Raw genomic sequence first — 15732 nt, forward strand, 5'->3', positions numbered from 1 at the left:
ATGCGCATGGCGTATTTCAAGGAAACAGTTTAGGGCCACATATGGGGTATCTCCGTACTCGGGAGAAATTACACTACAAATTTTGCGGGGCTTTTTCTCCTTTTACCCCTTATGAAAAGGAAAAGTTGGGGTCTACACAAGCCTGTTAGTGTAAAAAAAAAAAATGTTTTACACTAACATGCTGGTGTTGCCCTTTACTTTTCATTTTCACAAGAGGTAAAAGGAAAAAAAGACCCCCAAAATTTGTAACGCAATTTCTCCTGAGTACGGAAATACCCCATATGTGGGCGTAAAATGATCTGCGGGAGCATAACAAGGTTCAGGAGTGAGAGCGCACTATGTACATTTGAAGCCTAAATTGGTGATTTGCACAGGGGTGGCTAATTTTACAGCGGTTCTGACACAAACGCAAAAAAATAAATACCGACATGTGACCCCATTTTGGAAACTACACCCCTCACAGAATGTAACAAGGGGTATAGTGAGCCTTAACACCCCACAGGTGTTTGACAAATTTTCGTTAAAGTTGGATGGGAAAATGAAAAAAATAAATTTTTTCACTAAAATGCTGGTGTTACCCTAAACTTTTCATTTTCACAAGGGAAAATAGGAAAAAAAGCCTCCCAAAATTTGTTACCCCATTTCTTGTGAGTAAGAAAATACCCCAAATGTGGATATAAAGTGCTCGGCGGGCGAACTACAATGCTCAGAAGAGAAGGAGCGCCATTGGGATTTTGAAGAGAAAATTTGTCCGGAATTGAAGGCCACGTGTGTTTACAAAGCCCCCATAGTGCCAGAAAAATGGACCCCTCAACATGTGACCCCATTTTGGAAACTACACCCCTCACGTAATGTAATAAGGGGTACAGTGAGCATTTACACCCCACAGCTGTCTGACAGATTTTTGGAACAGTGGTCCGTGAAAAATGAAAAATTTTATTTTTCATTTGCTCAGCCCACTGTTCCAAAGATCTGTCAAATGCCAGTGGGGTGTAAATACTCACTGCACCCCTTATTAAATTCTGTGAGGGGTGTAGTTTCCAAAATGGGGTCACATGTGGGGGGGTCCACTGTTCTGGCACCACGGGGGGCTTTGTAAACGCACATGGCCCCTCACTACCATAAGCTCAATGGCGCTCCTCCTCTTCTGAGCATTGTAGTTCGGTTGCAGGGCAATTGACGTCCACACATGGGGTATTTCCATACTCAGAAGAAATGGGGTTACAAATTTTGGGGGGTATTTTCTGCTATTAACCCTTGCAAAAATGTGAAATTTTGGGGGAAAACACACATTTTAGTGAAAAAAAAAAAAGATTTTTTTTTTTTACATATGCAAAAGTTGTGAAACCCCTGTGGGGTATTAAGGCTCACTTTATTCCTTGTTACGTTCCTCAAGGGGTCTAGTTTCCAAAATGGTATGCCATGTGTTTTTTTTTTGCTGTTCTGGCACCATAGGGGCTTCCTAAATGCGACATGCCCCCCAACCAAAATTTGCTCTCAAAAAGCCAAATATGACTCCTTCTCTTCTGAGCATTGTAGTTCGCCCATAGTGCACTTCAGGTCAACTTATGGGGTACCTCCATACTCAGAAGAGATGGGGTTACAAACTTTGGGGGGTATTTTCTGCTATTAACCCTTGCAAAAATGTGAAATTTGGGGGGGAAACACATTTTAGTGATTTTTTTTTTTTTTTTTTACATATGCAAAAGTCGTGAAACCCCTGTGGGGTATTAAGGCTCACTTTATTCCTTGTTACGTTCCTCAAGGGGTCTAGTTTCCAAAATGGTATGCCATGTGTTTTGTTTTGCTGTTCTGGCACCATAGGGGCTTCCTAAATGCAACATGCCCCCCAAAAACCATTTCAGAAAAACGTACTCTCCAAAATCCCCTTGTCGCTCCTTTGCTTCTGAGCCCTCTACTGCGCCCGCCGAACACTTTACATAGACATATGAGGTATGTGCTTACTCGAGTGAAATTGGGCTACAAATACAAGTATAAATTTTCTCCTTTTACCCCTTGTAACAATTCAAAAATTGGGTCTACAAGAACATGCAAGTGTAAAAAATGAAGATTGTGAATTTTCTCCTTCACTTTGCTGCTATTCCTGTGAAACACCTAAAGGGTTAAAACGCTGACTGAATGTCATTTTGAATACTTTGGGGGTGCAGTTTTTATAATGGGGTATTTCTAATATGAATACCCTTCAAATCAACTTCAAAATTGAACTGGTCCCTGAAAAATAGTGAGTTTGAAAATTTTGTGAAATTTGGAAAATTGCTGCTGAACTTTGAAGCCCTCTGGTGTCTTCCAAAAGTAAAAACTTGTCAATTTTATGATGCAAACATAAAGTAGACATATTGGAAATGTGAATAAAAAATTTTTTATTTGGAATATCCATTTTCCTTACAAGCAGAGAGCTTCAAAGTTAGAATTTCAATTAAATTTTTCATCAAATTTTGGGATTTTTCACCAAGAAAGGATGCAAGTTACCACAAAAATTTACCACCATGTTAAAGTAGAATATGTCATGAAAAAACAGTCTCGGAATCAGAATGATAACTAAAAGCATTCCAGAGTTATTAATGTTTAAAGTGACAGTGGTCAGAAGTTCAAAAAACGCTCTGGTCCTAAGGTGTAAAATGGCCTGGTCCTTAAGGGGTTAAAGAGGGCACACCTGTTGTTCTGGGCCTTATCAAGAATGTGGATTCTGCCTTGTTCTGTCTGCATTGCAAGGTCTCTGCCTTATCTGTCTGCTGTTCCTGATTAATTGCTTGTTTATTGGACTCTCTTTGCACCTTTGTAAATAAACACCATTATCAGCATTGCTCATACCTCACAGCTTTTGCTGAGAGCAAAGAGGGACAAGCAACGCCCCTAATCGTATCTGCAGCAACGCCCCTTGCCACACCCTCAGCCACGCCCGCACATGTGGAATGGGAATACCAGAAATAATATTGTGAGTCTGTAATCTAAGTTTAGGAGGACCTCCTAGACTAACAGACTGACAACAACCCCCATCATTACTACTACAGACTATATAAGTGATTACATACAGTTACATCCAATGACTCGCAGGTGATAACTTCTCTGATCGGAGTTGTTCACTTTCCTTTTTCTTCTCCCCCTGGCCCAGACAGTCATGAGGATTTCCAGCTACGAGTCCATGGAGAACTTGCCAGAAAAAAACATTTTAGGCTCTGCCCTTTTACATAACCTACAAGACCTGTAGTGTCTCAAACAGTAGTAATGCCCCCTTGATTTCCCACAAAGAGCAGGTATATAGGTCGCTCTAGTAGGCAGACATGTCCCTTCTCATAGTTTCCCCCTTAACATAGGTTCCCTGAGTATGTAGACCCCCCAAGATAGCTGCCCCCTGTAGGTACAGCACCCAGAGATAGTTGGCATCTGCTGATAGGTAGACCCTATGGAGATAGTTGTCCCCTGTAGGCAGAAGCCCCTAGAAAGTTGTCTCCCTGTAGGTAGACCGCCATAGATAGTTGGCCCCTTGTAGATAGTTGTCCCCTTTCCCCTGTAGGTAGCAGCCTTAAGTTTGAAGCAGCAGCTAAAAGCAGAAGAGGAGACATGTTGGGAAGAGGAGTGTATAGAAACTGGCCAATCCTGCCAAGGGTTTGTTATTCGGGCAAGGTTAACTACTCTTACAGAACATCAGGGGTCACAGGAGAGAATGAAGGGGCGAAGAGTCAATGGCTCTTCGCTCCTTCAAAGCTTGGCACTGCAAAGCGGGACAGCGGCAGTCAAAAGTTGGATGGCGGGTGGGGGTCTCAAAAGCAGGACTGTCCCGCCCAAATACACACAAGTTCAAACACATACTGCACTCTGCACACCTATATGTACAATACAAACTTCAGACAGACTCTGCACACCTGCATACCTATCTGACTATAACCACTTACATACACATTACACACACTCACATTTTACACGCACTGCAGACACATTACAGATAAGTACAGTATATATGCACACATCGTACACACCCCAGGCATTCTTCACAACCAAATGCACACACTTCAGACACTGTGCACACCTATGGCTGGATTCCTTTTGCGCAGTCTGAACACAGCCTATATAGACATATACAGACACAAATTCTGCACACCTGAATGCACACCTACATACACACCCTACCCAGAGTCATACACTCCAGACCCTTGTTCACACTCACCATACAACCACTGCACATAATACATACACATACTGTGCTCTCCACACACAGACACAATACAAATGCATAAACAACAACTAAACCAACAATTACAAAGTCAAGGTTTAGATCAGTGTTTCCCAACCACGGTGCCTCCAGCTGTTGCAAAACTGCCACTCCCAGCATGTCAGTGGTTGGGAAATGCTGATCTAGAGGAAGTAAGTTAGAGGAGAAGATGCTGGACTCTAAAGGGATCAGATGTAAGGGTAAGAGAGGACATGAGAACATATGGGTGGAGGGGCACCATGGCAGAGGGGGTATACAGCATACATGTGGGTGGAGTGACACTATGGCAGAGGGGGCGCACCATGACAGAGGGGGGTATACAGCATACATGTGGGTGGAGGGGCACCATGGCAGAAGGGGCATACAGCATAAATGTGGGTGGAGGGGCACCATGGCAGAGGGGGCATACACCCTGCAGCACTCCCAGCTCCATGTGCTAGGAGAGTGCATGGCTTTACAGCTGCTGCCCTATAGCTTCTTCTCCTCTCTAGTCAGTGAAGCTGCTCAGTCTCCCCTTTTCCCAGGACAGGATCTATATCCACCATTACTATTATCCAGGACATTGTGCACTTTACCTCTGATCGTCTTCTTCTCCACACACACAGACCAACCTGCTCCTCCATCTGCATCTCCCCCCATCCCCCTGTAAGAGGAAGCCTCTGATGGTTGATGCAGGTGCCCCTCCCAAGCTGCAGGACCAATGAGCACTTCCTCTTAGTGCAGGGGAGAGGACATGACAGAGCAGACACTGCATGGACTCCGCTCTGTACTGTGAGCAGTGATCACACTAAGGCTCTGTGCATCAGCGTGAAATTACAATTTCACTGGCATTGCTGTGTCTGGCGCTCTCTCTCTGTCAGTTTTGCCCCATCTGCCTGCCCAGCTGCCACTTGTGGCACAGTGGGTCCACACCCATGGGGCGTGACAGTTTGCTGAGGCCATGGACTCTGCTGGCATGCCTGAGCCCGTCCTGCAAGATTTGCTTAAAATGAGTGCCTGCCAAGATGTCCTGTTTCAGCGTTTACACTTGATTTCTGCTGGTCTGGATGCTATGTCTGTTCCTTCTGCACTACTGGTCCCAGCAACTCCTGTTGTTCCAGCTCCAGCTGCACTACTGGTTCCAGCAACTCCTGAGAGTCCTGTTGTTCATGCTCCAGCTGCACTACTGGTCCCAGAAACTCCTGAGAGTCCTGCTGTTCCTGCTGCACCACATGTCCCTGCATCTCCTGCGAGTCCGGTTTCTCCTGTGTTCCTGAGCCCTGTTCAGACTCTCTCTCTGTCAGTTTTGCCCCATTCTACCTGCCTGGCCGGCTGCCACTTGTGCCACAGTGGGTCCACATCAGTGGGGCGTGACAAGGCATACCTCAGTGGATGGGTGGGTTACAGCAACCTCAGGGCAAGAGGTGTACAACAAGTGGGGCAGGTGTCAGCTAAGGAAGGGGAAGGAGTGCAGAGAACCAAGGGGTCAGGTTGTAAGGTGTAGGCTTTCAAAATCAGGTGAGGACATAAAGTCTGTCCAGGGATTGAACACATATATTTTATGATAGAAAATGAAGGTCACAATTGCTCACCAAGAAGTACTATCGGCTGTTTCATCTTCATCATCAGAGTTGGAGGAATTGTATCCGGAGAGAAGCCCCAGTGATGATGACGCAGAGTTCATGGCTTACTGACAAAATCCTGATGACACCTACAGAAGTAAAGTACACTCAACAAGCATGGTCCACTGTTAAAATCTCACTGGTCTAGCAAACATATAATCAGTTCACTATGACTGAACCTTTATATACTGATAAACTAATTCTGGATCTAACTATATCCAGGACTGTATCTAGAACAGGAGGATTATTTAGTCTAAGAGCAGTGAGCCTATGAAAATTGGGTCCTTGATGCATTTCTATTCCTAATAATAATATTAAGTTATGGGGGAAATTTATCATTATTTGTCTATTGTAGACACAGATCTACCCCTTTACACTGCTTGTCTAATTTACACTCTTGCTCAGAATTTACAAAGTTTGTGCACTTTTTTGATAAATCTAGTGCAAATATAGAAATGCCCCCCCTCGCTCTACCGTACACTCCTTCTCTACCTCACAGGAAAAGTGGATGTAGGGATTTTGTTCTTTTGCTTTGAGGCCAGGATTCCATTGAGGTTTTTTTGTCAGCAAAAAAGCCAGAAAAACTGTCCCAGCTTTCTTCTACATTTTGTCAGTTTTTCTTGCATTTTGTTTCTTGCGTTATTGCTGGTGTGTGGAAACCAAAAAATGTACTAAACTTTTTGTTGTTTTTTTTTTCTTCGAAATTTTGATACGTGAATGTGGAGGACTATGTCAGATTTGGTGGATTGCGACGATGAACGGCATTTTTTTTAAATGTCAATAAAAGGGTTGTGGGAAAGTTTTTTTAAATAAAATTTTTTTTTCAATGTGTTGTGTTTTTTATAATCGAATTTTCAGGCTTAGTAGTGGAAGGCGTCCTGTAGACAGAATCTATTACTAGCCCGGGGCTTAGCGTTAGCCCCCAAAACAGCTAGCACTAACTCCCAATTATTACCAGGTACCCACCACCTCAGGGGTTCTGGGAAGAGCCGGTACCAACAGGCCCGGAGCGTCAAAAATGGTGCTCCTGGGCCTAGGCTGTAACAGGCTGGCGTTATTTAGGCTGGGGAGGGCCAGTAACAATGGTCCTTGCTCACCCTCGTAACATCAGGCTGTTGCTGCTTGGTTGGTATCTGGCTGATACTGAAAAAATTAGGGAACCACACTTTTTTTTAAATTTATTTATAAAAAAAACAAAAAAAAAAACGCATAGGGTTACTCCTATTTTCAGTATCAGACAGATACCAACCAAGCAGCAACAGCTTGACGTTACCAGGGTGGGCGAGGACCATTGTTACTGACCCTCCCCAGCCTAAATAACGCCAGCCTGTTACCGCCTAGGCCCAGGAGCGCCATTTTTGACACTCCGGGCCTGTTGGCTCTGGCTCTTCCCGACAACCCTGTGGCAATGGGTACCGGGGTAATAATTAGAGCTTAGCTTTAGCTGATTTTGGGGCTAACGCTAAGCCCCGGCTTAGTAATGGATTCCGTCTATATGACAGCTTCTACTACTAACCCTGAAAATTCAATTATAAAAAACACGACACATTGAAAAATTTTATTTATTTAAAAACAACACTCCCCCACAGCCCCCGTTAACCATTTTATTGAAATAAAAAAAAACGCTGGTCATCGTCGCAGTCCACCGAATCTGACGTAGTCCTCTGCATTCAGGTATCTGAAATGAGAAGAAAAGAAAAACAAGAAATATGGGTTAGTACATTTTTCGCACTCTCCCCTGGGAAGAGAGCACATAATGCAACGTGTTCCTAAACAGGGAGCCTCCAATATTTGCTAAACTACAACTCCCATCATGTAGTGGGGGGGGGGGGGCTGTAGTTAAGCAACAGCTGGAGTCTCCCTGTTTGGGAACACACTGCCAGAAAGGCTCTTTTCCCATCATGCAAAATGCATAATGTGAACAGAGATCTGTCCCTCTGCCCTTGGATTACTACTCCTATCATGGGACAGAGTCTGTCCTATGATGGGAGTAGTTGTAGTACCGCGGCGCTGCTGAGGGATGGCACTTGCACATCCCCCATCTGCAGGACTTTTAGAACTACTACTCCTATCATGGACAGACTCTGCCCATGATGGGAGTTGTAGTCCAGGGGCTGAGGTGCAGATCGCATCGGGCTGCGATCCGCATTTATTAACTGTAAAAGCCGGTGGTACATATGTCTACACTGCGCACCCCGCCAGCTTCTATATACAGCTCTTATTAATTCATAATCCCCGCCGCCCGGAGACGGGAGCTCTGATTGGTCGTCAAAAGCTATTCACCAATCAGAGCTCCTGTGTTCCGGCGGCGGGGATTATGCATTATGACAGCTATATATAGAAGTCGGCGGGGTGCGCAGTGTAGACGCATGTACCGCGGAGATCTGTTGCAATCCGCTTTGGAGATCTGCTGCAATCTGCATTTATTAACTATACAAACAGGCGGTACATGCGTCTCCACTGCGCTGTCCGTCGGCTTCTATATACAGTTCTTATAATTCATAATCGCCGCCACCGGAACACGGGAGCTCCGATTGGTGAATAGCTATTGACCAATCAGAGCTCCCTTCTCCCGGCGGCGGGGATTATGAATTATGATAGCTGTATATAGAAGCCGGCAGGGTGCGCAGTGTAGACGCATGTACCGCCGGCTTTTACAGTTAATAAATGCGGATCGCAACAGGTCTCTGCAGAATGACCCGATGCGATCTGCACTTCAGCCCCTGGACTACAACTCCTAAAATAAAATATATATACACACACACAGTATCTCACATGTGTGTAAACCCCTCACATTTTTGAGAATATTTGTTTTTTATCGTTTCATGAGACAACACTTAAGAAATGACCCTCTGCTACAATGTAAAGTAGTGAGTGCAGAGTCTGTAGAACAGTGTTGAATGTTGTGTCCCCATAAAATAACTCAGCACACAGAAATTAATTTCTAAACCTTGGCAACAAAAGTAAGTATGTCCAAATTGGGCCCAAAGTGTGAATATTTTGTGTGGCCAGTATTATTTTCCAGCACTGCCTTAAGCCTTTTGGACAAAAGTTCACTAAATCTTCACAGGTTGCCACTCTTCTACTCTTCCATGACGGAGCTGGTGGATGTTGGAGAACTTGCACTTTCCCACCTTCTGTTTGAGGATGCCCCCACAGATGTTTAAAGTGCAACTGTCATGGATATTGTACCCCCCAGACTAATAACATGATAGTATAGATGATGACAATTGTAATGCAGCTATACTTTTGGCTGCTCTTTATCACACTTTATCAGCAGGAAAATAGTTTTATTGTGTGGTCAGCAACAGTCAGATAGGCGTGGCCGGGGATCGTAATGCCCCACCTCCCGCACATCATGGACATCGGGGGTGGGGACCTGTGTGTCAATCACACAGTGGTTCCAGTGCTCACTTACAGGGGATAGGCGTGGCGGAGGTGGGGCATTACAATCCCCAGCCATGCCTATCCGACAGTTGCTGACCGCACAATAAAACTATTTTCCTGCTGATAAAGTGTGATAAAGAGCAGTCAAATGTATAGCTGAATTACAAGTGTCATCATCTATACTATCATGTTATTAGTCAGGGTGGTATAATATCCATGACAGTTGCGCTTTAATAGGGTTTACATCTGGAGATATACTTGGTCAGTCCAATACCTTTACCAGCAGCTTCTTTAGCAAGGTAGTGGTCGTCTTGAAATACTGCCTGCAGCCCAAACTGCTAAGGGAGAGGTTCATACTCTGTTTCAGTATATCACAGTACATTTTGGCATTCATGGTTCCCTCCATCATGCTTACTGTAGGAAAGATACAGTGGAGCAAAAAAGTATTTATTTAGTCAGCCACAAATTGTGCAAGTTCTCCCACTTAAAAGGTTGACAGAGGAGTGTAATTTTCATTATAGGTCAGGGGTGGGGAAATTTTATAAAAAACTACTTGTCCATGGGACTAAAACAGAGCAAAATCTACTTCCCTTACGTCCTAACCAGCAGCACAAGTGGGGTGTTCTGCCCCTGTGAAGCTGGCAGGACGGTGGAATTTTTAATTCCGCCCAAGCAATTTAAATTAATTAGCCCCCCCATAAAAGGCCTCCTCCCCTAGGCCATATCGCTTTTTTTCTGTCCTGTGTATGGATAGCAGGACGGTGCAGGCTCCTTTGGAGCCTGCCTGGACGTCTCCCCTGTATTTTGCACCCCAAGTACCTTTTTCCAACTGCCCCCTGTTTTTTTCTCTTCATATTATCTGGGCCTCCGGCCTGGTTTATCTTTAAAACTATTTGTTTTCACTATTTTCTGTTGCTAGAGGGATCCGGTGATCCCTCCTAGCATTAGGGATGCCGCCGCATGTATTTTCTTACCCGTCCGGCGTCCCACGTGTCCCGCCGCGCGCTCATTTCCTCCGCGCCTCCATTACACTGTGCGAGCCGTGGACCGGAAGTACGTCATCTGACGACTTCCGGTCCCGGCCTCACTTTTCTTCAGCGCTTTGCGCTGCTTCTAAAGCTCATATTTAGGTGAAAATTCAGGCGTGAGCCCTTTCCTAGTTAGGGAAGGGCTCAGTGGATAATTTTTATTAAAATTCCCTTCCGTGTGTTTCAGCCTATTGTAGGCTGTTCTTTTTCTGGAGGGGGCGGGACTTCCGGGTCCCTTTCCACATAAAGACAGCTGAGACCTTCATTTGGTCTCTGCTGCCATCTTAGCTAGACCTATTCACTAGCCTAGCATTAGTGGTTAGAGCTCCTTCTGCATTATAGGTATCCCTCCCGCTATTTGGCGCTAGGGCGATAATATTTTCCTTTATTATCCCTAACTTATTTTATTTCCTTTCCAGAGTCATGTCTACTCCTTCCTCTAGTGACCCACACTCTGGTGGTCGCAAGGCCAGCGCCAAAAAACGCCATTTAACTTGCGCCAATTGCAGCACTCCGCTTCCGGACGCTTATGAATATAACAGGTGTCCCGGTTGCCGTCCACCCGCTAATCCAGCTGAACCTACTGTCCAGGACATGTTCATCTGGATGAAGGAGTTTATGGGAAATTCCATATCTGAAATTAAGAGTGCTCTTGTTCCCAAAAGAGCTAGAACTGAATCCACTCCTCCTTCTGTGGCGGAAGAATCCGTTATGTCGGTCGATGTATTGGACCAGAGGTCATCTGTTCAGTCTGAACAGCCTGTTGAGGTGAAGATGTTTCCGCCTCTTTTTACTGCGGAAAAGACGCAGAGATTACTTAGGTCCATCCGGTCAAGGGACCAGGATGTTGACCAAGGGGAAGCCTCTGCATCCACCTCTAGAGAACCTTGGGTTTTCAAGCTGAATGATGCACGCAAAAAGATGATGAAGGCTGAGTGGAAGCACCCAGATAAACCTGCGCTTGTCACTTGCACCTTCAAGTTGATGTACCCTCTCTCGGACGCGGAATCTGATTCCTGGATGCCACCTCCTAAGGTCGATATGGCAGTAAATAAATTGTCCAAGAGAGTCTTGGTTCCCGCGGATGATGGAAGCAACCTCCAGGACCCGCTTGATAGGAAAGTGGATTCCCTTCTCAGACGCACATATTCAGCAGCATCAGCGTCTGCCTCTGTGGCTATTGCCTCGGGAGAAGTGTCTGACTTCGTGAAGGAGCGCGTGGAGCGCATACAAACCGAGATTGATAACAATGTCCCCAGGGAAGATATCTTGGACAGCTTCAAGACACTCCTCCTTGGTATAGACTTCCTCTGCGAGGCCTCCCAGCAACACCTTAAGCTAGCTGCCAAGTCCATGGCACTCGCTTCCGCTAGCAGACATCCCTTGTGGTTACGCCCTTGGGTAGTGGACAACACCTTCAAGTTTAACTTGTGTGGGATGCCCTTCGAGCCTACTTGGCTATTTGGTTCTGAACTGGATCGCATAATGGAAGGTTATGCTGACAAAAAGGGCAAATGCCTTCCTGTTCAGGCCTTTCGGGGTTAAGGTAGAGCCAGAGGGGTGGGGGGAAGTCCCAGGGCCCTTCTAGATCCCAGAGACGTCAGTCCTCCCAAAAACGTGGTGGAGGTCGCGGCCGCGGTAAAGACCGGAAGGCCGAGCTATGACTCTCCACTGACATCCACCAACGTTTTCCCTCTCCCTTCCCCTCAAGTGTTTTTTGCAGAGAATCTATCTGCCCATCCTCCTCCAGTAGGAGGACGTTTTAAGTTTATTCCTTACAACCTGGATGCAAGAAATCCACGATCCCTGGGTTCTGAAGGTTATTCAGGTGGGGTACAGGATAGAATTTACCTCCCCTCCCCCAAGGAAGTTTGTTTTAACAAAGTTACTTCCTCAGCCAAAACAGGCTGTCATAGAAACCTCAGTTCTCCAATATTTGGAAAAGCAAGCTTTGGAAGAAGTTCCCCCAGATCAAAGAGGATCTGGCGTATACTCCCCGATATTTTTGGTTCCCAAACCAAATGGCGACTGGTGCATGATAATAGACCTGCGCTACCTAAACCGATTTATAAGGAAAAGGCGGTTCAGAATGGAAACCATTCGTTCGGTGGTCAGTATCCTGAACCCACAAGATCTCATGGTCACTATAGACTTGAAGGATGCATACCTTCATGTCTCTATATTTCCTGCCCACAGGAAGTTCTTAAGAATTGCCGTCACCACACATAGGTATGGTAAGGCATTTCCAATTTGCTGTTCTACCGTTCGGCATTACCTCCGCTCCCCACACCTTCACAAAGGTGGTGGCTCCAGTGGTCTCTGCTCTAAGACTAAAAGGCCTAGAGATTATTCCTTATCTAGACGACTGGCTTTTAAAAGCCGCTACTCTAGACATTCTTCAAGCTCATCTTCAGCTGACCCTGGATTTTCTTCAACGCCTAGGGTGGCTCATAAATTGGGAAAAATCCGAGATCATTCCATCTACCTCAAGAAGGTTCCTGGGGTTTGTCCTAGACTCCTCTCGGATGACGCTGTCTCTCACCTCAGAAAGGAGAGAGCGCGTGATAAGAGCCGCAGAGTTTTTATCGGCACCTCGCAGAGTGCCCATCAGAACTCTAATGAAGATGTTGGGCCACATGTCAGCGTCTGCAGAAGCAGTCCCCTGGGCCCTGTGGCACCTCCAACCTCTCCAAGATCAGGTCTTGACTGCCTGGAATCGCAACCCCAGTGGGTTGGACAAAAAATGCACCCTGTCATCCGAAGTCCGTGCCTCTCTCAGGTGGTGGACGAACCTGACAGATGGGAAGTCCTTGACTCAACCTCTGTGGATCACTCTGACCACGGACGCCTCCCTTCTAGGGTGGGGAGCCCATCTGGACGACCATCCGGTTCAGGGTACCTGGACCCCTCAGGAAAGGTTACTCTCATCCAACATGAGAGAACTAAGAGCAGTTCGTCTTGCGCTCCTCCACTTTGCTCCCCATATCTTAGGGAAAGCAATAAGAGTCCGGTCAGACAACACCACCGTAGTGGCTTATATCAACAGTGCTCCTCAAGGAGACTGGACTTATTCTATCGTGGGCAGAGTCCACATCAAGGGGGATCTCAACGTAGTGGCAGATCGTCTAAGTCGCGGGCTTGCAGTCCAGGGAGAATGGTCCCTCAACGAGAAGATCTTCAGGAGGATAACCCTGAAGTGGGGTACACCAGAAATAGACCTCATGGCAACCCGGCTGAATGCCAAGGTGAGCAAGTTTTGTTCCCTTTACAAGGAGGACAATCCGGTGGCGATAGACGCTCTGTCCATCCCATGGAGGTTTAGGCTGGCCTACATATTCCCTCCACTTTCCATGATCCCCGGGGTATTGATGAAAGTCAGGCAAGACCAGACCTCAGTGATTGCCATCATCCCATTCTGGCCGAAGAGGTCTTGGTTCACCCAACTCATGAGGATGAGTCAGGGGTGTTATTGGAGGCTTCCCCATGTGCAGAACCTTGTGTCTCACAACACAGGCTCCTGCCTAGATCTGAGGAGACTCAATCTGACAGCCTGGAGATTGACAGGACCCTACTAAGGAGTGGGCTTCCTGCGGAAGTCTTGAGAACTATTGCATACTCTAGAGCAGAGTCTACAAACAAGGTTTACTCCAGGATAAAGATGATTTTCCTTCAATGGTGTGCAACGAAAGAGGTAGTTACCTCAGATCCTCCTCTTTCTGCAATACTGCGTTTTCTCCAGGATGGCCTTGACAAGGGTCTTAGCCCATCCACCTTAAAGGTTCAGGTCGCAGCACTCTCTGCCTTCCTAGGCAGGTCTCTGTCACAAGAATCCCTGGTTAGAAGATTCCTCAACCACTGTTCTCAGGGGGTTATGCGTCCCCCCCCCCCCCTTTGAACCTCTGGAAGAAGTAGACTTTAGGTATTTGTTACTTGAAGTCACTTTTTTATTGGCCATAACCTCAGCCAAGAGAGTGGGTGAGCTTCAGGCCCTTTCGGCTTTCGAGCCTTATACTGTTTTTCTACAGGACAGAGTCCTGTTGAGGTTTTTACCTACCTTCCTTACTAAGGTTCCGACTTTCTCCAATACCAACCAGGTCATTTCCCTTCCAGTTCTACTTCCTAATCCATCCTCTCCTGAAGAAGCAGTTGACCACACTCTGAACATCTCTAGAGCTCTCAGAGTCTATATCTCAAGAACTGGAGAATTCAGGAAGTCGGAACACCTCCTTGTTTCTTTTTCTGGAAAGAACAAGGGTCTGAAAGCCTCTAAACCTACCCTAAGCAGGTGGATTAAGGAGGCAATCCGAGAGACCTTCATAGTCCAGGAGCTAACTCCTCCTGCCTTTGTCACTGCCCATTCCACTAAAGCAGTCTCTACTTCCTTTGCTGAGAAAAGGTCTGTTCCCCTGGAACAGATTTGTGCTGCTGCTTCTTGGAGCACCCACAATACTTTTTTGAGTCATTACAGGGTTAATGCCAAACGATCGGAAGAGTTGGCCTTTGGGCAGTCAATCCTAAGTGCCACTCTGCCGTAGTCCCTCCCTATTTGTGTTGTTACTCGCTAAGTCCCCACTTGTGCTGCTGGTTAGGACGTAAGGGAAGCGTAAATTTTTACGTAAATTTGTTTTCCCTTAGTCCTAACAGCAGCACACAAATTTCCCGCCCTAACCTTTTTTGTTACTTGTTATTAAGCGATATGGCCTAGGGGAGGAGGCCTTTTATGGGGGGGCTAATTAATTTAAATTGCTTGGGCGGAATTAAAAATTCCACCGTCCTGCCAGCTTCACAGGGGCAGAACACCCCACTTGTGCTGCTGTTAGGACTAAGGGAAAACAAATTTACGTTAAAAATTAACGCTTGTCCCTCATGACGATCCCCTTGTCCTGGCCAATTTTTGCTTTTACACTCTCGCTTTTTCCTCCTTGCCCTATAATAGTCATAACTACCTACTATAATGATACCTTTTAATTTTTCAATAACATTCTCCGAACCAAATATATAATCAGTGAAGTGAAATTTAAATAGTAAAAGATAATTTAGCGAATTTGGTTGTTCACTTTTCTATGCCATTTACCTTGTGGTTGAGCTAACATGTTAGTTTGATACTTTAGGTCACCTGATTACAGCAATACCAGATTTGTATAGTTTCCATCATGTTTTACAAATTTTTTTAAAAATTCTGACACCTGTAGCTTTTTTTTTTTTTGCATACCAGGTTGTATGAGGGCTAATTTTTTGCGCCTTAATCTGTTTTTTGTATCGGTACCATTTTGGTATTGATCTGACTTTTTAATCGCTTTTTAACTTTTTTTCTGGGATATTATAAATATTGCATTTCTGTGGTTTGGTATTTTTTTTTTTTTTTTACATTTATGTAATTTACCGTATGGGATAACTTATTAAAACTTTTTTATTTTTACCGTATGGGATAAACTTTTACTAAAACTTTTTTTTTTAACACTTTTAGTCTTTTAGGAGGAATCAT

At 45.4% G+C, this 15732-nt stretch overlaps 1 protein-coding gene across 4 annotated transcripts in view; it reads right to left on the minus strand.

The window, feature by feature from the left end:
* Nucleotides 1-15732, minus strand: part of LOC130282671 (uncharacterized) — a 59325-nt gene that overhangs the window by 4119 nt on the left and 39474 nt on the right. For 2 of the 4 annotated variants that reach the window (XM_056531159.1, XM_056531158.1), the window contains one exon: nt 5803-5921. The exons of 1 other annotated variant lie outside the window; for it this stretch is intronic. In XM_056531159.1, the coding sequence (XP_056387134.1) occupies nt 5803-5894 (92 nt within the window). In that variant the 5' untranslated portion in view covers nt 5895-5921. Of the gene's footprint in view, nt 1-4806; nt 5062-5802; nt 5922-15732 lie in introns of those variants that run through there. One more of the 4 variants, XM_056531156.1, reaches the window with a different exon arrangement.

Source organism: Hyla sarda, chromosome 7 (genome assembly GCF_029499605.1).
Source record: "Hyla sarda isolate aHylSar1 chromosome 7, aHylSar1.hap1, whole genome shotgun sequence".
NCBI lineage: Eukaryota > Metazoa > Chordata > Amphibia > Anura > Hylidae > Hyla > Hyla sarda.